The 27,531-nt window shown below is 36.3% G+C and overlaps 1 protein-coding gene across 3 annotated transcripts in view; it reads right to left on the reverse strand.

The window, feature by feature from the left end:
• CDH18 (cadherin 18) overlaps positions 1-27,531 on the reverse strand; it is a 173,459-nt gene that overhangs the window by 126,365 nt on the left and 19,563 nt on the right. For 2 of the 3 annotated variants that reach the window (XM_009646724.2, XM_035902108.1), the window contains exons 2-3: positions 9,791-10,085; positions 1,630-1,749 (exon numbers count right to left, since the gene is read on the reverse strand). In XM_009646724.2, coding sequence (XP_009645019.1) covers positions 1,630-1,749; positions 9,791-10,085 — 415 coding nt within the window. The remainder of the gene's footprint in view (positions 1-1,629; positions 1,750-9,790; positions 10,086-27,531) is intronic. The other variant, XM_035902109.1, reaches the window with a different exon arrangement.

The raw sequence follows: 27,531 nt of genomic DNA on the forward strand, positions 1-27,531 counted from the left end.
AAGTGTTACTAAATCCCTCTCAAAGCCTAAGGCTTGGGGAGTGAAAATACACTCCCATCTGCTTTCTTTATGACATACAAACAGTGATACAACAGCGCTATTTTCTTTTGTGATACTGATCTGATCCTGGGAACATCTATTACGATTCTTCACTGACTGAATAGCAGCTCCAGATTACAAGTTCCATATCATTATTGAAATAAAAAATATAGGCCATTGCCTCAGAGTGACAAAACAGAAGCAGAAATGTAGACCAGCATTGTATTTCTAAGTAAAACAAGGGCAGAGAGCACTTGAGCACTATACTACTGATCTTCCATACCTCTTAGTTGTTAACATGACCCTCAGAGTGGTTTTAGCCTGTGCCAGCTAGTACTCTGCCAGACTGTACTCACACATGGCTGGGTAAGGTGTGTGCCAGTGGTCGTTCCCGGAACACAGTATGTATGAACAGGCCTGCATGAGGTTTACCTTCCAGTACTTTATATAGTCCTCCAACATGATCCTGTCAGTCTTTGCACTCTTAGACCTTTCTAACAAGAACTTACAAATTTATAGAATAATTTAGGTAGGGAGAGACCTCTGGGGGTCATCGAGTCCGGCCTCCTACTCAAAGAAGGCTTAACCTCAAAGCTAGCTGAGATGGCACTGATACACTTCTCTTGGTAATGAAGCAAGCGTATACCTCCAAGCTCCAGAGACATTACTGTACACAAGCAAAGACACTTAAATGTAAAAACATTACAGTGAAAACCATTTACAATATACTTTATTGCACTTCGGCACATTTTAAAAATCATTATTATTCTCTACAGTTAGGTGTAGGGATCATTGTATTTAATTTTTTCACCTCAGTATTAAAACTTTGATATAGATAGGGAAAAATGGTTACAAGATTCAGATGAAAAAAGTACTTTCTTAAATTATATTTACTCATTATTAAGGACTATAAATGCACACTAAAATATATCACCATATTAATATTTAAGACAATGCTCTTCAGAAAACCCAAAACTAGTAACAAACCCCATCCCCAAAAGAGATTTCTTCTCTCTTTAAAGAAACCAGTTTGGATTCATTATACATAACTTACACTTTGTGGAAAAAAGGAGAGGGCAATACACAGAATTTAAGCATAAATATTTCAGCTCATTCTACCGCTTGAATCATAGAATAAATTTTCAGTGAAATGGCAATACTGCAGTTTTATAAATAAAAGAATTATCTTAATTTATTATGGTATATGTGTTGAAGCACACATTCAATAATCCTCCCAACCTTACCCTTCAGACCAAACAAAGCATTTAAAATCATTATGTATTAGGCACACTTGAGTCACTTCCTAAACAGAGGCTTGAAAAGATGGAAAAGTGCTATTCCAGTTTGGCTGAATGGCTCACATCATGGCATGATGCAGGATTAATTCTGTACACAGTAGGCTCATTTTATGATTCAGCAAAACACAGCAACTCCTAAATTTCATAGTGTTAAAGCGAGAAGTAGGATATAATAGGAATAAAAAAAAAAAATCCCCCCCACCTGTGTTTTGTACATTGGATTTCATCTACCAGACTTAGTTAACTGCAACATATTAGCCAAATCACACAGACATAAATATGCAATACCCACCTGTTTTAGGGTCAACAGAGAAATATGGCTGTCCCTGAAGAATACTGTATACTACTCTGGCGCTGTTTCCATATGTAGGGTCATCCGCATCTGTGGCTGTCACCTGTAGAACAGATGTACCTGTATATACAGGAAAATAGAAGTTAATTGATAATAAATATAATTTTCTGACAAATATAAATAATTTAGATGCATTTTTGAAACCTCTACAGTACTCACATTTTATAATTGAGAGATTAATAACATTTTCTCTATATTTTATTATTCTATCATATTTTTAAGGAAAACTATACCCATTTGAAAAAAGCTTTTTCTCCATGTATATGTAACTGCTACATATATATAAACAAAAATAATAACTACACAGCATGCCTATTTATGCATGTTCACACATACAGAACCCAAATTTGGATATTGTTTAGACTTCTGAATGACTTGTATTTATGGACTTTAGGATTATCTTCATCCACCATACAAATTAATGTTGAAGTGCATATTTAAAATAATTTGCATAAATGCCCCCAAATCAATAAAATACTATAAGGGAATCAAAAAATCTAGCCATCAGAAGGCATGAAAGATCTGAAAATGAAATAATTACTAGAACCTTGTTGGAATTCCAATGATGGATCCAAATTAGAAAGATAAGGAGTTCAAAAGACAAATATTTGTATGCTGTTAATAAATACCATTAGAAAAATAAAATTACAGTTCCTAGCATGTCACTAAGTGGAATAACTTATGAGTAACACTTTGTAGAAAATAAAAAGCATAAGCACTGCACAGGTAGAGACAAGTGATTTTACATTTTGATGTATTTTTCAAGATATTTAATGATTAATCTTTTTTGCTATCACTGCCCAACCCTTCACTATATGGCTATCACTGCCCAACATTAAAAAATCAGTAAATGAAAAATTGGCAAGTTAACAAAAGTTCAATCTTCATCCCACTTGTTCATCCTTCTACAGACACTGCTTTTTACAGACTCCTGTGGCCCAGTATTAAAATACAGGAATAATAATAACAGAACAGGCTGCTCTCATGTAATTCAGCATCTGAAAGTGCTTCTCAGTTATATTAACCAGTGAGGCATCACCTCCACTCTGGGGTGTTCAATTTCACATCTTAGTTGTGAGGAGAAGTACGCTTTTGAATTGAATCCTTTGATCTCCCCCACTTGTTGTACTTTGATTTGCCTCATGGAACAGTTTCAGAGCATGCTAACTAGATTCCTTTGGAAGAAACTAAACCAGAAGATTTGCTTTAGCAGCGTATCCCATTTATTCTGATTGCTAATGGGCATTTAGTCTCAGAGACCAGAGAAGAGCTAGTCTGAAATATGCCTTCCCAAAAACATACGGGGTAGACATTGGATCCTCAGTTCCAACTGTTTAACTTCACAGATCAGTTTCCGTTGCACAAAACTGTTTGTTCATGTGCACGCCCTCAGTGTACACTGGGAATAGAAATACGTAAAATCACAGAGTCTCACTTTGAGTACAGCAAAGCAAGCATGCAAAACTTTGCAGCTTTGGATTCTCCAGTGTTTGAGAAACTATTCGTTCATTTGTGCCACACTAACTTGGACACTGAAAGTTGCTTTTTGTGTTCTCTACTGGAGATTTAGTAAGAGGTACAGCAAACGTGTCTGCATACTTAGATATAGTATCTTCTGGTCTCTAAATAGCCCCAAATGCATACAGTCTCATAGATAAATACATTCACACAGCAGATATAAGTATACCTTGATGAATTTGAAGTTGAATATTGTAATAGAATCAAGCTGGAGCTAGTAGCCTGTTCATAGCTATTCAGGACTTAATGGCAAAACTGACTAAATTACTGTATTTGGGTTCATGTGGCAAGATAAACAAATATGAATTAAAGTTAGTGGAATTTTCTTAATATATTCTAGGCATCTATTCAGTCATATTTATTTGCTATCTAAAGTTAGAATACGAGTTCCTGCAAACCACATCAGGTCACTTCAAAGAACAGAAATGCATTTCTTCCCCTATTCTATAGTTTATCTAAATACGGTAATGATATGTTTCTGTAGCCCAGTCTGGCAATAATTTCTAACTTGAGGTGGAAAAGCTATGACCTGTTTACTAGTTAAGCTTGTTGTATTCAAGGATGAAGGCCTGTGCACACTAATTTGTTGTTTTACCTTTATTCATGGCTTCCCTATTTTATGTTGGAATCTTGTGGAATCATTAAAGATTAATAGGTTACTGATACACAGTGATTTTATTTTTTTTAATTGCATACAACAAAAATATACCTACCCAATAGGTGTAGTCAGTCACCTACCAGAGTTTGCTACCCAGAGTGCTGGGCAACTTCTGTACCTTTATAGGTTTTCCTGCTTCCAAGAAAACAGTTACCAACAGTTGCCTACTCATCTAACAGGTTGATTTCCCATTTGCACTTTTTCCCAGGGCTCTAGAAAATCAAGGTAGGTTTTGGAATGGATGAACAGACTTTGGCTATTTCAGAAGAAGAAAATACCAGAAATACTGAGATCTCATGGTTCTGTTGTTCTTCAGAGACTTTCTTCTCTCCTCTCCTTATTTTGAAAGGTAGGGGACTTGTATTGCTCATTGATGTGGGACAAAGAAACACTCCTTATTTTGAAAGGTAGGGGACAGAACCCGAGTGCTTGTATTGCTCATTGATGTGGGACAAAGAAACAGGGCTAGTGAAAGGTGATATCTCACATAAGCAGCTGACTGGCCATTTTAGCATGAATAGAATTCTATTATACCTTAGAATCTGCCAGGGTGATTTTCTAATACATCTGTATCTCTCTTCTAAGAAACACCTGATAATAGTAATTTGGTACTGAATAGTACTGAGTAGTAGCAAAGCGTTCTCTTTCCATCTAAAAGAACACTTAGAATCACAAGTTTTAACTCAACCCCCCACCCCACTTCTCAAACCCTCCTTCAGTGCTTATCAGATGCTTAACTTTTTCACTGTATTACACAAGCATGCTCAGCATCTTGTAAGATATACCCATACTGGCCTTTTGCCTAACTCTTGCCTGATTTGCTGAGCACAGAGGAAAAGGCAGCTTGTGAAAGCTGCGGGTTATGATGCCTTGTGAGAAAAAAGGTAAAGAGGGTACCTTTACCCTCCAGTTACTCCTTCCAAAATTAGCATCATGCAGCTCATCACCATGACAGACAAACCACAATTACAAGTATATTTGTACCATACAGACGCAGCATCAGTTTTTGCTGTTCAGTTATGTGTAATGAAGGATTTAGATGGAAAAATATACAGTACAGCTGCCTTGCTATTTTTAAGCTTAACAGTTCTGAAGGAAATAATTGAATACAAAAAATAAGGATCTAATTTCCCTGGAGACCTCAGAACAGATATGAACATCAGACCCAGAGGCATACCTTACATACTTTCTTCACTAACTTACTGTGAAAGTGTCTGTCAAGAAAAACTCAAGATTTTGCTATGAAAGCGTTTTGACACTCCAGTTAGGTAGTAAAAAAGACTTTTTTCCCCAAAGTGGAGGCTCTGCTTATTCAGAGCACAGCTATCATTTCATGTGATTTCCCACTACAGTTTAGAGATTACATATAGGGAATTCTGTTTTCTTAGCTTATGCTTTATAGAGAGCTGCAAAATATGTCTGTATGTTCTGAACACCACTCTGTAAGCTTTGCCTTTTTTCTGTTATCAAAAATAAGGACAATTTCATTTGGGAAATCAAATTTTAGATTTCTTTCAAAATATCTTATTTCGTTTTTCTCTTTTTTTAAAATATGTTTACAATAAAAATTTTGTAAAGTTATATATCAAAGAGAAGCTGAAGGGAAATACTTCAGTCTGTCTCTCTGAAGACAAATTTTTAATGTTTAATGAGGCACTTCAATAAAACACACCTGTTGAGAATGCAAATCTGTATGCATGACTTCCCATAGTTTGCTGGACTGTTAAAATCTCAGATGGATCAATATTGAATAAAAAGTAAAAGAAGTGGAAAAAAAGTGAAGTTTAACAAACACAGGGATTTCCTGCCTAACTAAACTGATTCTTGAAGTTGTCTTAAAACACTAACAAGTCAACACAATACGTTTGAGTTTCATTCCACATTAGAAAATAATAGCGATTTCACCAGGAAATCAACACTTCCAGTTCAGTGACTATATTACTGATCCAAGTCCTCACTCAGTATTTTTTGTCAGCCATTTCATTAGAAGACAAAAATCAAACAACACAGGAAGGTAAATAGGCAATTCTCATACAAATCATATTTATGAATTTCATGAATATTGTCTTCCAGGTTACCTGAAATTATGACTACCTCACATTATAATACCCTGGAAAGAAGTTCAGAAAAGTCCAGTGTGTCTATTAATTTCCTAAGTAGAATTTATTGGGAATACTCTTCTTATGCATGTCCTCAACACTAGAAACTGTAATATGCAATATTTCACTTTCTTTGAAGCTATCTGAAAATGAGCAGATATGGAATGCTTTTACTGACAGAAAAATGTTTTTATTTCCTTTTACATGTAGATAATGATGACTCTTCCATAAACCTTAAAATGACACAGTTATAGCTCTCAATGAGACTAAGTTTTTTACACTGCAGAAGAAATAATTTCAGTTATAAACCCTGGTTCTTGAGGCAACTTTTAGGAAAAACATTCAATGAAGGCTAGGAATACATGTTTTCTTTCAGCTCTTTCAGCATAGTACATAAAGCATAAATAATTTGTTCACTTTGTGCCACAATGAACACTGTGATCTAATATTTGGCAAATAATTTAACAAGACTTACCTGTACTTTCTTGTCAGTGACCTAAAAAAAGCCATAAAGGTCCTACAGCTTTTACAAGTAGATCAAGAAATGTTCAACTTGTGGGAAAAATACCAGCTAACCTCTTGAGGAGACAGACAGGAACCTGCTGCTGAAACTAAACAGCATAACGGAGATCAAAAATGCCACCCGCCACTCAGCATGAGGGCTGTTAGAGAGAGACAGTAACATTGAAAGTCCTTTAAATGACCACGTAAAAAAGTGGAAGAAATTTTGAAAGTAGTGAAGCATCCTTAGGAATTCATAAAATAACAAGAAGTTCAGTTATGTAAAGGTTCCACAGCTAAATGTCAAAAAACGGGCTAATTACAGAACTAATAAAAATGGCATAGGGTTCTCCATTATTTGACGGAAAGAATGTATCCTGTGGAAGCAATAACAGAATTAGTCTTCCTGAGACTGCAGACAATAAAATACTTTCAGTATGCAGCAAACACAAACAAATCAATATGGGAAAAAGAAAATAACGATCATAAATTTGCAACGAAAATATAATATATGCCTACAGCAGATTGCCTGTATGGCAGGATATGAAAATTCAGTTTTATTCACACAAGAAAGCTTTGTGGAATAAATACTTTAAAGATTTACCTCAGGTACAACCAGTGAAGTATTTTATTTATAAAACATATGCATTACTGCTTTTTTTTATCACTAAAACTTCCTTGGTTTGCCATAATCCACTCTGTTTTATAACCCAAAATGCCATCTCAGACTGACTATTTGAACTGTTCTTTGGAAAAAAGTAACTTGTATAATGTAGTTGTACAGTAATACCAAGATTTAGACTACTACAGAATTATGACTAACATCTATGTAAGAATACTCCATTTTGAGAGAAGGAAAAAAAGAGAACTTTTATAAACAGAATGAACAAATAAAAAATAATTATATTAGCTGCTTTTGGCTTTGAGGATAACATTGATTTCCTCTCCACAGTCCTTCCTCCTATACAGAAAATAAAAGGCTTCTACAGGAGAAAAAAAATAATTAATTAAAATGGTCTCCATTAAAGACAAAGGAAACTGAAGAAAGAGTTATGCATTTATTGGAGACAGTTGATAAAGGAAACTAATTTCACATCAAGACAGTCTGTGTGATGAGAGACAACTGAGATAAGAGTTTAGATATTACTGAAATGAACTGCAACTCTAACAATAAAGCTTTGTGCCACAATGAATTATCAAAGACAACTGAAAGAGGTTTCATACCGGCCCCTAGTACTCTTACTGGGAGCTCTAGCCCCTCACTGTAGTACTTCCCACAAAGGTGCATTGCTGAATTAGTCCCACTGTTATGACAGTACTCACAGAAATACTGCTCTTCTGTACTTCCACAAATTTCTTGTGGGAATGATATCTGCGATAGTATGCTTAGATGGTTAAAATAGGGAATTCTACATTAAAAACATGTCCTGTTATATGCACTAGCGTCACTGTGTAGATGAAATGGAGACCTATGTGTTTATAGCTCCGAGAAGTAACAGATGAGAGCAAGGAAGTCAGTATTTGAGAGGAAGCTATGGTTTAAGAGAACAATAAACAATTTGAAAATTAGTTTAAGGAATGAAAATATATTTGATCTATAATATGAAAATCTTTATTACCTAGATACTGACCAAAGAAGAATGGCTAATAAGATTGTTTTTCTGGTAAAGACCCAGAAGAGGTTACTAGAAATAATGATGTTGATAAACAATGATAATAAAATGTGGGAGGAGGGAGACATAGACATTACAAGAAAAGATGAGGTAGCAATTCCCAGTTAGAAGGAAATAGACTGTAGAAAGAATAAAATTCATAAAAGGGAAGTTGAACAGTAATATGGGAACAATGACCTATGAAAGAAGAAGAGAGAAGGAAATAAAGGAGATCAAAGAAAGATGTTTCTCCCTTCATGCATTCTTGTTGCAGGAGGGACCACAGGAAAAAAAAAAACGCTTAGAGTTCTCCACAGTCAAGAAAAGACATCTGAAATAGCATACTGTGGGAGGACTTGGAGGAGAGGAAAGTACTGGAAAGGGAGAGAGGTACTACAAGTACTTACAAAGAACAAAGTATTAGAACAAGACAATTATGATAGAGACAGGTAGATTATTTTTAGAACATCACATATGGGGGACATTCTGAGAAGAAAGTCGAGGAACTATTCCTATGTGTCAGTGTAGTGGCAGTGGCAGTGAGAAAGAATGAAGAAGCAGTGATAAAGTCAGGAGAAAATCTTTTACATCCTTTTAAAACATGCTATTTGGTAAGCTTGAGTGTCCATTTAATACAATCTGGTTTTTCATTGTAGATAGGAAAGAATACTTATTCTCTACTTTATACAAGATTAACGCCACTTAGGTCAATGAAGAAGCCACTGGTATAAAACCCAGTCTCTGCTTCCAAACTGTCACAGCTCTGAACTTCATGGCTCAGGAATAAGTTTTAATATATTTCGGTCTTTCCAGGACTGGTACAATTACCAGATGTTTGCAATTATTTCATATGCCACACTTCATTTGTATATGCAGGAAAAGAACTGTAGATGTGTTTGGAACGCACTATTTTCACTATGCATATCTGTAATGGAAGCTGTGGGTTTGGCCTGTTTAGTCTCTCCACATGAAATATTTCTTTGCACACTGTGAAATAGTATGTGGTTCAAACAGTATGCAGACTTCCACAAACAGATTAAACTTCCCTTGTTAGACAGCCACTTATGTATGAACTCAGCATAGTAATGTCAGGTGGTACCATAGAAGATGAACCAAATGCAGATTCCCAGTTTAAAATGAATTTCATCTATCTACGCTAGGGAAGTCGTACAAGATACCCTCCCATCCAAAATAATTATATTTACAAAGTACTGTATCTATCTGACTTTCAAGTATGGAACAAAGGCAAATAAACATATGGTCTAAAATAACCTAGAAAACTACCATTCCTTTGTGTTTGTTTGATTCTGTGAATTGCATAGACTACTCATGAAGAAGAGAATGCCATAAAGCGTGTAGCTGAATGAGGATATATGAACACATCTTGTTCCTGGAGTGCAAAGTACCATTTGCCAGGGAATGTCTGTTAAAGCATTCAAGAATAAGAGTGACTCTCCTCTACAGCCAGCGTGTGTGTAATGCACTGTTTTCTTAATATGAATGTCCCAAGTAACACACAAGGTTGCATTTGATGTCTTCTTATCATCTCTTCTCAAATGTAATATCTTTTACATACAATCAACAACACAGTAATGCGTCATAACTTTGTCAAATAGTATGTGGCATTTTTGCTTGTTAGAAGATTGTTGAATAGAACAGTTAATTTTCCTTACCCATTTCAGACATCTCTGGCACAGTAACAATGTATGGTCCATCTGTAAATTTTGGTGCATTGTCGTTGATGTCCTGCACTTTGATAATAAATTCAGATTCAGGCTCGAGTGGCTTGTTTGTCCGTCTATCAATAGCTTGGGCATGAAGCACATAGTGTGTCTTCTGCTCTCGATCTAGGCTTTTGGTTGAATGGATGTCTCCAGTCGTGTCATCAATAATAAATATAGTCCCCGCCCCTTCTCCAGTAAGAATGTATTTGACTGATCCATCACCTTTGTCGGAATTGGAGTGCAGCTGTAGAATATATACACATAAAATCATATAAAATGACATATTAAATTTCATAAAGGTTATTTCAGATAAGATATAAAAACTATAATATTACTGTTAGTACCGTTCTGCTTAGTTTTTCACCTGCCCATCTCTTGCTGTAATTCCTTATGTCCTATTTCTGGCAAGTCAATAATTTTGTTCAGAGTCATTTCTACCTACTTTTTGAAGCTCAGATTTCTTGGGTTCTATGTCCATTCTAGAAAACTTACCCTAAGTCAAGAATATTCTAGGAACATGTGGGTTTTATTTTGGCTTCGTTTTAGTCATTCTAGTAGCTAGCTTACAGCACTCATTGCTAGAAGCTCTGCTTTAAGCACTAAGCCTGAAGCAGTTACATGGAGGACTGTTTTGTAGTTCAGTCCCACCACCTATGTTATCTTCTGTGGCCCCAAGGTTCATTTACTGCAAAAGGAAACTGTGTAGTGTGGCAGTGACAGATGTCTGTCCAGAATTGCTTTATTCCTCAACAAAACACAGCCATTTTCTCTGGGTTTTGTTTGTTTGTTTGTTTTTAATTAGAAAGTCACCTAATTTCCTTGTATTTAAATTATTTATAATGAAGTAATGAACTTTGACTGATACTTCCACCATTTTCGTTGTTCCTAAGACATCCTTTATGCTACGAAATATGCATTAAGTGTATTATAACCCTCCTTGAGTAGAATAAAGCTTATATTTATTGAGGAGGGGAGAGGAGGAAAAGACACTAAGTACCCTGGTATATTAAGAGATAACATGAGACAGCTACCCATTAAGTCTCAGTGTTTGTAACTTGACTTTAAAGAATTGCCTGTTTAGATTAAATGTGATTAGATGTGTCCTCTGAGAAGGAGGGGTAATTTTTTGATAGACTGAGAGTCTGTGTGTTTTTGTTTTTTTTTTAAATGACTTTAAGAACAGAATGTATTTATTGAGGTGCCCAATGAGAACAAAGTGATAACGAAGAAATGAACAGCCTCAGGTATTGTGCAGTTATACTGTGATGTTAAATCAGAAGGGAAACTTTCTAATTTTAAGAACTCACTCACTCTTATCCCACTGGCCTGACTATCTTTCAATATCTGCAATGTGGCATTACTAAGTTTCTATACAGCATCAGAGCAAAGGAGAGGCTGAATGGCAGATATTATTTTTAATTAATGGAACACAAGGTATCAGTTTCCTGACTCCTTTTCATTCTCAGTTCAGAAATCATTTAGGGTTGGATAGAGAGAAAATAAGACTTTTGCAGGTACAAATCATATTTTTTCTGACTTAAATCATAAGATACAGGGGTGCTGCTATTTTCTCACTCTCTCCTTGTTCCTTTTTTCCCAGGTTTTTGTCGCCTTTAAAATTATCTAGCCTACTATTTGTAAAAGGAGTAGGCATATGGGGCTTGATGACATCTTTCATCTCGTGTATTAAATCTATGAAATTATGGTGTCGCACATAATTTATATCTTGTCCTGCAGGGGGTGAGGGTGGGGAAAAGTCTAATAAAATTAAGATTGTCAGCTCATATAAACTTCAGCATAACTTCAGTCAATGCACCATATACTTATCTGAGCTACAAGAATCTGAGTGAATAACCAGAACAAAACTGGGTCACCACTGTAGACCCTTTTTTTTGAAAATGGAACAAAGAAAGAGACAGAGAAAGGGTCTGTTTGCTTGGCTTTGCCTTTATAGGACAGCAGGCCAGTCTTTCACCTTTTCTTTAGAGTAGTAATGGACAAAATTCTGGTTACATCTCTTCTTATCCTCAAAATAATACTGTATTCTATTAACAAAAGAATAATTCACTCAATGTAAAATTCCAGGGATCTAAACTTCCTATAAAGTCAAAACATTCTTCTGAAGTTATTTATTCCTAAAAAAACCCCAGTAGGTATTCTGGTATTTTAACCCCGGTTTGTTGGTATTCTAATTTTTCAGAAACAGTCAGAATTTTTTTTCTCTTACTACAGCTTTCCTTTTTTTGATAAAATGATTTCTAAGTGTTAGTGTTTCCAAATGTTACCCAAATTTGTATGCCCAGAAAAATGACAAATTTGCTGAGTTTATGAAGCTATAAGGAACTCAAGTTGAAACTACCCCAAACTGAAAAAGAGCAGAAGAATTCGCATTCCATCCACATTCTACCCTTTTAACTCTGCATGCGTATATGTAAAAGCATATTCAGGTATACCATATAGACATCCCAGCAAAGATCACTGTATTCATAACTGGAATTATGAAATTATCATAGAATCATAGAATGTTTTGGGTTGGAAGGGACCCCTAGAGGTCATCTAGTCTAAGCCCCTTCCAGTGAGCAGGGACACCAGTTAGGAAATTGGTTACATAGATAGGTAAGAAATCAACAGGATAAGAACTGCTATAGAATTTAAGAAGTAAGCTTCCTCAACCCCCCCCCAGATATCAACATAGACATGGTGTTCCAATACCGTGCTGCAGAAAGGTACACTCAGAGATTCACTGTGATAGCAAAAAATGGAACATTTGGAAAAATTAATAACATTAGGTATTTTTTGTTGCGAAGAAACAACTATTTGTACTTGTGATGAGTGAAGAAAATCCAGGTAAATTTTGAGTCAGAGGCTTTTACATCTAACAAGTAATAGAAGTTAAGAAACACAGAGGATTCCAACCAATTATATGTTGTTCCTGCTAAACATCACGTTACCCAACAAACTTCAGTTGAAAAATGCAGGCAGGAATGTCATTAGAAGAAAATTATCTGGGTATTAATAAACACTGAAAGACTTGAATTTGCAACTGGGTCTTTTACATTGCAGTTGTAAGGTGACAATTGAAAAGAAGAGAAAGGTAAGAGAATTCCCTGTTTCCCTACTTCCTGATGTTTCTTATATTGCTTTAAATAAAACACTTTGATTTATACCTTTTAATTTCTACTGCTGAATTTTAAATTCACATAGGATTTTGCATAGCGCTTCTACTGCATAACAAGAGGTCCTTTCCTTTGTCAGTTGGTTTATATTTCAGTTTTTCTGTAAAGTAAAGATTAAATAACTGTTTGTCTCCTTTAATACTTCCATCTCAGTACAAATTGGCCCAAGTAGAAAAATATCAAGGCTTCCCTCAAACATTCACTTGCAATATGTGTTGTGCTGAAGAGAGCCCCTGGGAATCCCCACTTAAAACAATGCCTACCAGATTAATGAGAGATTCGTGTTCCTGAGCATGGTGCACTTCTTTCTTTTCCCTGCGCACTATGAAATCATCTCCACAACAGGTGGAGACCACCCCATAGCGGACTATCACTCTACTGGGGGCTGCAGCTACTATTTCTCTTCCAGATTAATTTGACAGAGAGGGGGATGCCGCTAAGCAATGTAGACTCAAGGCAACCCATGCTTTGTTCACCAGTTCAGACCTAACTTGTGTGACCTGGGGAAGTCATCTCAACCCAGATCCCGAGAAAGGGTAAGGACGTTTCATTTCAATGTGATGCCACCACCTCTGCCAATGAGTACTGCAAGAACTTGTATACACTAGAGGATGAAACACTCACACGCTGTAGTAATGTGAATAAATAGCTCAGATAAACACAAAATGTGGTGTTATTTTTTCCCCTGCTGTGCCAGTCAGAGACAGAAAGTTGGAACGTTGCGGGAGTCTCTTAATTTAAAAAGAAATACAAACACATTGCAAACTGAAACATGATTACTCATAATGTTGAGATGAGTAACAAGCACTGAGAAGAAATACAAGGGAAATATGCCAAACATTAGAACACAGATCTCTGATTTCTGTATCACAGGTTTTAACTATGACTATGAAAACAGTACTGAAAAAGTCTTTAAGTAGGTCTTAGTTTCTGTGATAGACCACCTCATCTGATGATTATATATTGATCTGTGATATTAATTTTCAACTGCTATTTAAAGAAGCTTTTTTTTTTCTTCTTAAATTGCTTCAACTTGCTTCCCTATGCAATCGCACCTTAGACCCAAACCCTATTTCAAAAATGACTTTGCAGACCAGTAGTTTGCCTAGTTAACCACTAGAGACTAATCCAGCTTGCATTCACCACTTAGCCCTCCCTAGCTCCCCAGGGCTTCCCCCACCCTGCCCACAGCCCAGGACTTCACTGCAGCCCTCCAGGGCCACCAGTCCCTGCCCCAGCGATGCCACAGCAGGGCCGGTCTCCAGCTCCCCACAGCCCTGCCCTGCCTGGCCATTGGCACCCCTGAGCCAGGCCCACCTGCGGGACCACATCCTGACCCGGCCTCGGCCTGGCCCTGTCCCCAGGGAGGTGCCTGATGCCTGGGGCTAGGGCTGTCCCAGTGGTCCCTGGCTGCCCTGCTCATGGCTGGGGGGTGCCATGACCCACCCCAGGGAGCTGCCTCACTCTGCTGCTCCCTGACAGCAACATCTCCTGTCCCTCAACTTCCAGCCTGTGCAGGCTTCTCAGTTCTGTGTGGAAATGCAGTTTCTATCTTAGGTGATGGGCTGGCTTCTAAAAACATTAGTTATCACTGCTGATTGGGTTATGCTCCTAATAAGAACATATCTACTAAATATTCTGAATCTGTCCACAACCAGAAGCTGCCAGAAAATATTTAATTTTCATCCCCTGTTGGGCATTATTCCTGGCTTTATTTCTCTGAATTTTTAGGGAAAAAAAAAACTGAAAATAATAACTGAAGAGCATATCTGGAATGTCACCTTTATCAACCCAGTGGGCTCCACTTGACATATTTAATAACAGGTTGGATTCAGGATGATTTATGACAGTTCCTCAATCTTTAACTAGCCTATATCAGCAGTGTATGACTGATTTTGTGGAATAGAAACCAAGGTGTCCTTGTTTTGGTAAGACTTAAACATTTTTCTTCCATTTAAATGCTTAACTTTCTTTTAGTATTCCTGCAAGAACTGTAGAAGAGCTACATTTTCCAAAGGCATGATTTGAAGAGGTATACCAAACATTTCAGTTAATGAGTTTTCCTTATATTCTTATTATTAATTCTGATACTACAAGTCTTTAAGCACTTATAATTTGATGCACCAGCATATTAACTGCTGTAAAATGAATGCACAGGTTGTAGGCTTATTGCCCAGATAATACAGTAAGGTTACTGTGAGTAACTGCAAAGCGATCAGGTGGCTAAAGCCTAATCGCAAAACCAAATGGTCAGGTGGCTACTGCTTAGCTACTGGCCTTACTCACTACCCTTCATCTTCGTACATCTTCTACTTAATTGTTTTAGCTAATGCTTAGCCACATCAAACAGCCAAACATTTATGTGTACATACTTGTCAAGCAAATGACAATAAATAGGCAGAACCTACTGGGCAGTATAGAAGTGGGGACCAACGGGAAAGAAGCACACCTGTAAGTACTATAAAACCAAAAAAAAAACTGAGGAAGAAGCCACCATCCTGCTCCTGCTGGGAATGCGGGACGCTAACAACTCACAGTGATCACCACGCTCCCCTGTCCTTGCCTAAGGAAGACCAGCCGAGACCAGGAAACCATGCACGACCAGAAGAACGAGAAAGAAGCCTGCATAAGAGGGGCAGTTGTAAAGTAGGAGAGTTGTATTAGTGATTTAATTGTGCAACTGCTTCCCCCCATTTGCTTTAATTTGGATTCTTAGTGTGTTGTGTGGGTGGCATTTTAGGTGGACTAGTAATGACTGTTACAATATTTGAATTGGACTACCAATAAATTATTGGATCTGGATATAAGGTATATGCTGTTCTGTCAGAAAAAAAAATAATAATTATGTAGAGACTCCCATACGTGTGCTAAATTCAAATCTGAGACTGATTTGAAAAAATAAAAACCTGTCGCACTAACCTAATGAATTTAATCAGAGTAGAAGTGGTTATGTACATATAAACTTACATTATTTTGAAATAACTGCCGAGAATTAACTCAAAACTTATTGTTGAGAAATAATAAACAATAAAAATAATACACACAGAATTCCAAAAGCAAAACTGAAGTTCTGGTAGTGATACTACCATTATGTCTTTTGAATAAAGTATTGTCTTCTGTTTGGGGAGCAGCACATTCTTTCACGGAGAGCAGCAGAACCTCCCCGTCTCAATTCTGTTGTCATTGCCAATCAGTTTAACCAGACAACAAGAGGGCCCCAGCACAACGCTACCACAGCAATGCCTGCCAGTGAGTGCCCAACCTAGAGGAATGACAAAATTATTCCCAAAAAACATAAGCTATAAGCTTTAGCAAAGCATAGGAGAATACAGTAAAAAAAGAATGTATGCATGTTATTTTACCTTTGTTATGCGGAACTCTTCAATGCTTCACTAAAAACATCAAAATGTAGATATGTATAAAGAATGAATGATACAACACTAAAACACTGAGTAAAAAATATTTTAATCTTCTCTCTATTAAGAACTGCAATCATCTTGACTTCCTTTGATGTTTTTGTAGACACAACATGTAATTTAAAAGAAATGATACAACAACTTGGTAGTAGTAAAAACTGCATATAAAATTATTCTAAATGGTGCTCACTGCAAAATCAGAGTCTAGCTCATACTGCTGAAATGTTCATTGTGCCTATGCAGTAAAAGCATCCTCAGATTTGCTGTGGACTTGCTTCCTTTGGTCTGAGCTATAAAATATGTTTTAATGAAATATACTGCTCTGGGCAATGTCACGTCTTTTGATGGAATTCTCAGAGGGAATCATTAGCCCAGGAGATAACTGTATTATCCATAGCAATGTCCACAAATCGAGAAGAAGCTATTCCACACCGTTGTCAAACAGAGGAAGAAAATACAGGATTGCAATTGCCCCCATCTGCTGAATGGGTTTCCTGAGATAGAAAAAAATAATTGGACTGCAATCATCCAGGAAAAACAGAACTGAAACAGTATTAACTTCACAGTATAACACTACAGTATACAAACATATGTTCTTGCAAGACGTGCTTATCTGAAGTCCGCCCCTTTGCTGCTGCTTTGGGGGAGCCTGGGTAATGGCAGAAGTATGCAAGTACATAAGCAATCACATCTGAAATAACATCAGGTGTACTAAAGCTGACACAAGTGGTCAACATTAGCTTCCATTTTCTCTCTGTACAAGAGGACTCCAGTGAATGACAACAAAACCAGAAAATGGAATCCTAAAACAACACAATAAACGTTTATGTATAAAACTGTTGGCTTGTTTTCAAAGAACACTATATATTTTTAAGAAAAATAGAATCCAAACTTGTACTTTTAGTGTACTAAGTGTCTAAGTCAATATAGAAGAAAAATACTTCCACTCTGCTGAAGTTTTACCTGAACTCTCTTCACAGCAGTAAGCTCTCATTTCAGACATCTTTTACTTGGGCAAATACTATGATAGGCATAGAAACTATTCTTTTTTCAAGAAAGTAGTATTTACACAGAGTATTTGTTTTACAGGTTTTAAAGAGCCGGACAGGCATCCTGTTGAAGAACATGCCAATGAAAGTCTTCTAAAAGTATAATTATGTGAATCTACTTTGTAAGTCCCAGGGCTAAGTGTCTACAGCTCATTGAACCATTTCTCTAAAACATGTCTAACATGAAGTTGGTCTTTTTGTTTGGGTCTTATTAGAAAAAAGATTATTTCTAAACAGAAAACAAAACAAGACTCCTCATTCCCCAGTACTGCTCTATAGCCAGGAGAGCTGTTTCAGAGTGGAAGCACACTGCCTTTAACCCATGAAATGCCTATCTGCAGTGATACTTATGCTGAATGGCGCTGAGATAGTATAAGGCAAGCGCTTGACTCTGTCATATCTCGTATCGCCTTTACTTCTAACTAAATAAGGAAAATCATAAAAGATCTTAGTTACAGAGCTTTCATTTTTTTAGATCCCTCAGTTTCCTTCAAGGGCAAGTATCATCATCTCTCTTTCAAAGAGGAGTAATCTGAGTTTCACAGATTTGAACTACTAGATTTACCCCCATATAAGAAAACAATTCAGATTTTTAAAGCCCCAAACCAGACTCTGGTCTATCCAGTTGTGACATTGTTAGACAATGCTGAACTCTGCAATTCCCAGAGAGTGTGGGAGGGAATGGATTCCTGAAGCCATAAAACCAAAATATTCCTGGAGGGCTATAGAATTTAAGAATATTTAGAAACTCATCTTTTCCATGCCATCAGAAAAACATCATCAACACAAAAAAAAGAAAAAAAAAAGGTAAATTAAACTGTGAGAGATGACAGTTAGACTTTAAAGAAATGTTTCATTATTACATTCAGCCAAATAATTCTCAAGATCTAGGCCAGATTTCTGCTAGGTTTGTATGGTAGCCAGAAGTCTGGCTTCAGTGGGTATGAACAAGTAATTAATGCATGAGTCAATGTTATATTACTTTATAGCATTCTGCTCTGGCAGACTCCTTTCTCCCCTCTGATGTCTTATGTCACTAAGCTGTGCAGAAAACTATTTCATGCTCTCTAGACAAATTTATAAAATTGAGTGGTCTTCAGTTTTCAGCATCTCCTCGCAATCACTGTCACCAAAAACTCGCTTTGCAATCAATAAATCTGTAATTGTGGTAATAACTTAGATTCCTAGAACCATGTTAGAAGGACCATAAATTTGACTAAGTCTGAATGCAAATGCCCTGATGACGCACTGTTACTAAAAGCAGCCCTGGCCACATTCCATCACCATTGGAAGAAGAATGCTTTGTTTTAGCTTGTGTTGTTACTAAATTAAAATAAGGAGGCATTATGCTGGTATAAAGCCCTTCTAAAAATCTTGCCTTACCTATAAACGGGCACAGGCATACAACAAAAGTGCTTCAGCTCACGGTACTACTCTCTGGCATAGGCCTCACAGACTTATTTTTATTTACTTGTTACTTAAATTATTTTTTTTAATTTATTTAATTTATTTTTATTTAATTTTTTATTTCTTACTTAAATTAAATTAAATTATGTAAATTAATTTACTTAGACCACTGAAGCACTGCTATGTTTGTAAATGCCTTACTGTTCAGCTACCTAGTCACAGATGCATTAAACCTCGAAGATGCAAAAAGCAGTTCTAGGTACTGATATCATAACTTGCATTATCGGGAGAAGTAAGCCCACTTTCATGTGAAAGAATGTTTATTTAGGACATTGAAAAAGTTAAGGTCAGAAAAATGTTAAGTGCATATACTCTTTGAAAACGCCAAGAGATGCAAGAGTTTGGGGCTTGGAACTTCACTGAAGCAGTAAAAAGCTATTCTTCACTAGAAAACATTGCACATTTGAGACAACCATGGAATAAAAACACAGTTACTGTTTCCACACACTGTTTCTGCAGACTTTCTACAGATGCTCTTGACCTTCATGCCTGGTCCTTGCTCAGTCAAGGTACTCTCATTGCAGGTTTGCTTTGTTGTATTTTTTTTTAATATGCACAAAGAGAATCAAACTCTGCTTTTCCTTTCCACTTGTAGTACAAAGGGAAAAAGGGAACACATCCATTGTAACAGGGTCCTCCAAAAAGAAAATACATTATCTGCCCTTCCTGAACTGGAATGCCAGCATAAACATTATTCCGATTTTTCCAAATGAGAAAGAACTATTAACTCTCCAAAACCCTGATTAATGAATTCCACATTACATGTGATCTCTGTGTATAAAGCTTCTCCTGATATTAACAAGAGTGATAGAAATGGCTCACCAGAGCACAGAGCTATAAGTGTAATAGTTCACAAACTCTTATGGGAAGTATGGTTTATTCGTTTGCTTGTTTGTCTGCCAGTGCTACAGCAAATACTGTTTACTCTATGAAAGACCTTAAGACAGCATATGCATTAATAAGCTCTGGAAAAACAACTTTGCAGTCTACCCATGTGATATTCTGAATTACTTCTTTCTCCTTTGCTCTTCCTAAATAATGTTGTGAAGATAAAAATGTGTGATTTTCTGATGTAGCATTTGTGAGGCATGTAAAATCAACAAGAGAAAATTTTATGTCAGGGACTCAATTACTTACTCAATTACAGAGTTTGATTAGGAAAAAATATTATGTGGAAAAGTTCAAGGAGAGATAATTAATTTACCAGCTTCCTTTTATCCCGTCCTTCCAAAAATCTTTCACACATTTTTGGTTTTGATGTCTTTGAAGCTAATTTGCTGAGAAATTTACAAGACTGTGGAAAGAAAACAGGTTAGCTACTGTCCAATGGCTTGTATTTCAGGTGAAAAAGTTGTTTCATTCTGAAGAAACTGAAAAGAACGCACCACCATGCATTATCAAGGACTGCAGAGATCATTGTTTCAAAAGGATTCATCTCCTTATTTTTGTGAGCTCCTTATCAATTCTTGTTAATGCACTTTTCCAATTAAAATAAATGCGTGTTTTCATTATTGAGGGGTTTTTTATTGTCATTTTATTTGTTAAAAGTTTTTTGTTACATACTTTTTAAATATTAGAAAGCGGTATGACAATATTGAATATCAGAATATTGATTTCTTGGGGTATTGATTCACTGCTTCTATAATATTTAATATTTAAAGGCACGGTTTTGGTTTTGCATCTGGAATGCCATTTCACCTCTTTTATGCGTCCTACAGCTTGTCCTCTTGTTGGGTGAAATTTAGATTTGTAAAACAATTGCTTCTGGATAGTTTCCATTACACATCTCACAAGTGATGACTCTTCTTCTATACCTCCCTTAGAAGAGAATATGATTTTTTTCCTATTGCAGACACTTTTCTTCTTCCTAGAAGCATGAAGCACTACATGACACAAGGAAAGAGCCCCACATCGTATAATGTTTCCACAAATTTCTTTAAAAGGTCACTAGTGCCTCAGAATCTATTGACAATGGAGAACACCAACTACACTACTTCTGATATCTTTGTTGGGTAAGCCAGAAGATCCATGTTCACAGCAGAAGCTTATTACTAGCCCCCTCCCCAGATCCAAGTCATGTAATGACTGCAATAAGAAAGTGACAAAGTGGTCACAAGTGTTACAGTGATGACTAAGTTTTTACAAGTAGAAATAAAGAAATGGGAACATATCAACCCCAGTGAATGGGAATGTAAGCAACTGTCCTTAACGTTAGCATGCTTTTTATGAACTGTTACAAAAGCTTTCTGGATCTCCTATGGATGTAAACTGGGGGACTTCAAAAAGCTTTTTTGTGTATTTCCACACTTAACACATGGATTATCAAGAAGTAGTACAGTTTCTGATCTCAAGGCTTTTTAATTAGGTAATTCATACTGTTGAGCACAGTTTTTTCGAAGGGGTAGCATGCTACTGCTTCTATGTTCTTCCCAGAGTCATCACGACCCCCATCTGTTCATAAATATCTGTACTGCAACCACTGCAACACTTAGGTTTTAAGACAGAGTAAACCCTTCATTATTTACAGTTCAGTACAACTGCACAAGTAAAACACAAGTTCTGAAAAAGTTTACAATCCCATTTTATATCACAATTTATGACTGACTGGCATTTTGAGTTAACAGCATTCCTATACAGGCCTTGTGTAACATGTAATCTTTTGCTATTTTTTCCACCTGACAATGTAATTGCAAGTCCTGCATGGTATCTTTTCAGCACAGTACAGAGCATTTCCATCTTTTCACGGACAATTTTTCACTGAGACTGACAACACACATTCTAATAATGAGGAAAAGAAATGATGCTAGACTTTTGAAATAGCAACCAAAAAGACCAAGACCTCAAAACTTCCAGAAACCCACATTCAGATTCCAAATATGCTTAATCATTCCTGTGTTGAATCCATGAAATGTCTGTTTCTAAAAGCAGCTGTGGCATGTTTCTGTATAACAGGATGCACAAGAATCTGTGTCGATGAATCAGGTAACTGCAGATGAAATTGAGGTGTAAAATTGTCTAACATTTGATATTCTAATATTTCTGAGCAATATTTTTACATTAAAATTCTCCCATATGTTAAAAAACATGGAAAATATGCTGAAGAGTTTATCTTATGTAGATTTAGATACATGGATCTCTAAAAAATAAATAAAACCTTCTCCTCATAGTTCTACATTTCTCACTAAAAAAAATTATGTCTTTTGTTGTCCATTGTAAAGTTACATAAGTTTGATACTTGAAATTGTTTTCATTTGTCTGCAGGATAGACATATCCTGACCAAGGAAATATCTTGAATTTATCACAAGAAAAAGCTAGCTGAGAACCACTTTCTTCCACCGTTACCCTTTGATGGTGTTTAACAGAAAGTATTTCAACAAAGCAAGTCAGAGCCTCATCAATTTTCTAAAACAGTAGTATATTCTGCATGCTACATTTAACTCAAAAATTATGTTTCTCATTAAGCACTGTCCTGTATTCTTCATCTAATATTCCAATAGGGAACATTAATGTTCTCTTTCTGTACATTTAAGGAATCCTAGACACGCTGTTCCATTCACTTCTATCACCTATTTAAATAAGTGATAAAAAAAAGTCTGTTAAAATTTGGCCTTTCTCCAGGACCAGTATTCCAAGTACATAAAATGCCATAAACAAACTATTCACACTTTGAGGCAATACATTCCTCTCCTTAGTGTTTGTTATGTGTATGCTGACATATCAATACAGATGTCATTTAACATGAACATTTCAGTGATTTTTCTTCTGTCCTCCCAAAAAATGTTCAGGCAGAACAGGATTACAATCTCTAAAGCTACTGACTGCCAAGAAACAGTTAGGCGCAAATGATGCTTTAAAAAAATATGTGTAAAATTATAGGGAAACTAATATAAGAAGAATTCATTTCAGGAAGTAATTAAAATTATTATTAATAGATCTATTACTAGATATTCTTGCTAGGAGTACAAGGAGGTGTCACTACAGAGTACCCTATAGCCTCCTTTGGATGTACAGTTAATTCATTATCACATTTTCCATAACAGACCATCTCCTTTACATTTAAGAAGCCGAGGAGGAAGTGCCCATATGGCCTAGCAGAAGACCCGGGGGGTCAGACTATGACCTCCTAGTGTCTTTTTTCTAACCCAATTTCACCAAGACTAGGAGGCTCAAAAATATTTATTCTTTTTCAGGAAAAATAAAAATATATAGCTCAGTACTTCAAAGACCCACAGAATACAAGCTTTCACTCAGTCATCCTAAAGTGAGTAAATATTACTTATTTTACTAAAATCAGATTTATTCCATACAAGGAATAATCTAGTAGGTTACTATGCTCACTGGTGCAGTATAGCCCTAACACCAGAGATCACGGCAACAAAGCGGACTGCTGGTTAGGCACCAGAAATAGAAATTTTATTTTGATAAGAGCTCAACTTTCTTTTTTTTTCTCAAGTGATAATTTTTAATATTATTCAATCAGCTGGAAATGTGTTCCTTCTGACCCAAACAATTTTGTACCATTGGAACTAAAGAAAACTGACACAAACGTTGGAAATGTAGTAAATATCACATTTGCTGAAGGTGTGCTCTAGAAAACTCTGGAGAAAAATGGAAATGCCTCCTGTCTCCCACTCCTTCTGTTACTATAAATAAAATCTTTATTCAGGCACAAATCCAGACCGTGGAGAATTTTCTATGTGTGCCTGAGAGGCAAACCTACAGAATCAAGTATTCGGCATCACATCAGATGCTGATGGGAGAAGTTAAACAAGAAAGATTGCATCAAGGCTATTCCTTTGTAAATGCCAATGAGACATTTTGTCTATCACAAGAAGGATAAATTCCTGAGTTGACATAATCTGAATTAGTTTGGTAACACTAGCACTGAACCAGTTTTTATTTTAGAGTGACTTTTTATCTGGCTCACAACTGCTTCCGAAAGAAGTCATCTTAAAAATGTTGCAGATGTCTTAAATTACTTGCTGTAATTTTTGGGAAATATGCTTCAATCTAAATTTTCTAACTGTCATTATGTGATGCCTGACTTTTCCTACAGATGCATAAAATTTAAAAAGGGAAAATTAGTGTATTTTAAATGTTTGTTCTTATTTAATCATCAAATGGTTGCTCTTTAAAAAAAAAATAATCATACCAAGTATTTATCCTTACAAATATCCTGTGGTCTGAATTCCACAGATTCTTATGCTTTATATAAGGGAGAAGTATTTATTTCTTTGGAGTGGGTTCAGAATTGCTGTTTATCACTTTCATTAACACTTTTCCTTTCTTTCAAATTATGAAACGCAGAACATGAAGGAAAACCCACTGATGCCAGTGGACTTTGGATCAGGCCATTAATGCTGGTAGGGAAATAGTTATTGTTTCATTAATAAACGTTAATTTCAAATATGTTTGATTTATAATGCACATATTACAAATTTCATAAATATATATAATGCATGACAAGATATAGATCTTAAAATAAAACTAGCTGATGTCATAAAGGCAGAAAATTGTAATTTCAGACCACAGATTTTCAAAACTGAAGAGGAGGGGAAAAAAAGAGGGGTATGTGTGGTGGAATAATCTCCTATACCTGCAGTTAGATGGCCTGGAAAAGAGCAGTAAATTATTTCATTCTTTGATTATATTTTCAAGAATATGATTGTTTTATTGCCTCTGAAGTATTTGGCATTTCTGGGAACTGATTACGTTGACACAGGTATGCAATGTTTTGCTATGTCAAAATAGCACTACTCGGATAACATTAAAGTAATAGGAAGCTATCTGGATACAGACATTAAAAACATAGAGCTGCTTTCTCTTCAGACCCACGACTAAATTCAACTGAATGAAAAAGGAACAAAAAGAGATAATGTGTCCTATACTGAGGATGAAGGCCTATTGAGCTAGCAAATGATAATCCTTCAGCTGTCAGCAACACCTGCAGACATCACCGCTAAAATACTACTTGGGCACTAAGCAGTACAAGCCTCTATAGTGTTAATTCACACTAGGTCATGAATGCCAGGGTAAGATGGTTCTCAAAACACTAGCTGGTTATTACCTTATTAGTTGCTTGCTCAGGCCCAGCTGTCTGCGTAAGCAAGGTGACCTGTCAACCAGCCTGAATTCTGAGCTGCAGAGTACTCAGTGGTATGGGAGATCAAAGAGCGAAGTTTTCTCAAGTGAAGAGTTCAGACAGGATTTTCATCCCTCTATGTTTCAAAACCTGCCTTCATGCCTCTTCACTTTCTTTTGGTTTGCCCTTCTTTACCTGTATTCTTCTGTGCATCCTAGCCTGTAACATTCATCTGCTTGTATGTTCCCCATGCGCTACAGTTCCTACAAGCCCACCTCCAACTGCATTCACATTGAATGCACTGATAAACTGTGATGCCAAGGACACATGAAAATTTAAACATCAGCCTCTGGCATTTAAAATTTTTGCTGAATGAGATGGAGAATTTTGGGAGGATGACTGGCTGCAAAACTGTGCAGTGAGTAGAGGTTTATAGAAACATAGCAAAAAAGTGTACATTTGCAGCAATATCTAGATAAATATTCATTAGTAATTATAATAATGTATGCACTTATCACTCATGCATGATTTAAACAAGCAATTTTTTACTGAAAAAAACCCCAAATCAAAACTGTTTGCTTTTACAATTAAGGTAGCCAATGGTGGAATTTTCATTAAAATAAATAATTCAAAGTTAAGGAGCAATCTGTCCAAGGGCCATCTGTGTTTCAGCCTTTCCCGAACACATCCAAAGGCTCCATGGGCAGGCAACAAATGCCCTGCCCCTCCCCACCAAAATATCCATATTTAATTCTGTGAAGGCAGATGAACACCTATCTACATATACAGCACACATGCAGTCTTGATCAGGTTGAGAAAGACAGCTTCGAAATACAAGTACTGTAGAATACTGAACTCCCATTGTGCCTTTTCTTTTGAACAGAGAATTAAGGCAATTTTCACAATTCCACGTTATTTCTAATATAGAGAAGAAAGCTTCCGGCAGTCAGCTTAAAGCACATGATATGGCTGTGATAACAGCTTTGCAGAAAGACACCAAGGACACAGACATTCAGTAAAGCATGAGTTTGCGTGCTATTTATTTCCTCCCTGGAAGTGGTGCTTTCAGTATCATGCTGTTATTCAGAAAATTAGCATTTGAAGGGAGTACTTGCTTGTGAAAGTCTCAAAATGCTCAAGGACAAGTGAAGCCTTGTGAAAGCAGAATTTAATTTATGATAAAAATCCAGAGAAAATAGTTTCGTAGTTCACAGTACATTGGAATTAGCACACTTAGTTGCAGATTAATTCTATTTGTGTCTTGCAGTAGTAATGCTACAGCTTTACCTTTGTCTGTGTAATTTTACTTGTTATATTACACACACACCTTATGCTATGTTTTCTAAGTTCTGTAATGGTTTTTTCATTTAAAATAATTATTTTTCAAATTTCATTTGGACTTAAAAATGTCCTTGGGAAAAATGAAAGCCTGTGAAATGGAAACAAAATACTCCCTAACAATAAACCCGTAAATTTCTTTCTAATGAATATGGATTTTTCATACCTACCCCCGACCAGCAGTAAGCATGGCTTACTGTATATGAATACATCCAACAGATGATTTTCAGCTAGCTTTCAATTTCAGATCCAGTATATATTCAGTAACCAATGGAAGATTTTTGCCAAACTAGTCTGGTCACTAAAAATATTTTTCTTACTCCCATTCTGGACAATTCTCTCCAATAATAATTATGACAATAACATTTTTGTTAATATTAACCAGCTGCCAACAGCAGAGAGTGGAAAAAATTTTATGTTCCACTGTTAAAAAATCTTGTTAAAAAATCAACTTCTTATTGCAATAATCTGTACAGGGCTACTTCCTCTTCCTCTCCCACCTGAAGTGCTTCCTTTAGTTCACTTCTTTAGACAACAAAAGCCTTATTCTTCATGGTAGAGGAACAAATTATTTTCATGGCTGTGCTTCCCTGCCTCACGCAAAAGAAGAAGAGAGAGGTGATATTTCAAACCTTAGCTGGTGAGGTAACTGGGCTGGATTATCAGAAATACTACCTACGAACCCAAGACTCAAAACTCCTTTTTTCTAATAGTCTATATACATGTTCTCCAAGAAGCCTCTCCACAGAAGAGGTACCTCTCTCTGCAAAAGCTGCATTGGCTCAGGGGCTCCAGAAAACAATCAGCTGGGCCCTGGAATGTCCATTATGGACCGTACCACACCAGGGACTCTTGGGACATCTTCTGATGTCATATGCACTTAATAACTACGCACTTAACATCCATGCTAAGCTAGATAACACTTCTAGCTAATTAGTTCTGGATATGACTTCATTTTAGTTTGTGATTATTATAGTTATTTCCCTCCAACATCCCCAACTTGTGCAGGCAGTTTCCGTAGTTAATATGCAAGTAACTCTGACATATGGACAACCAGCTTAGATAAAAAAATAAAAAAAAAAAAAAAAAAAAAATAGCCGAAGACGACAGATGATTCTGCTGATGCCTGTGGAAAGAAAGAAAGAAAGAAAGAAAGAAAGA

The sequence above is a fragment of the Egretta garzetta genome, unplaced genomic scaffold (assembly GCF_000687185.1).
Source record: "Egretta garzetta isolate BGI_Z169 unplaced genomic scaffold, ASM68718v1 scaffold109, whole genome shotgun sequence".
Classification (NCBI taxonomy): domain Eukaryota; kingdom Metazoa; phylum Chordata; class Aves; order Pelecaniformes; family Ardeidae; genus Egretta; species Egretta garzetta.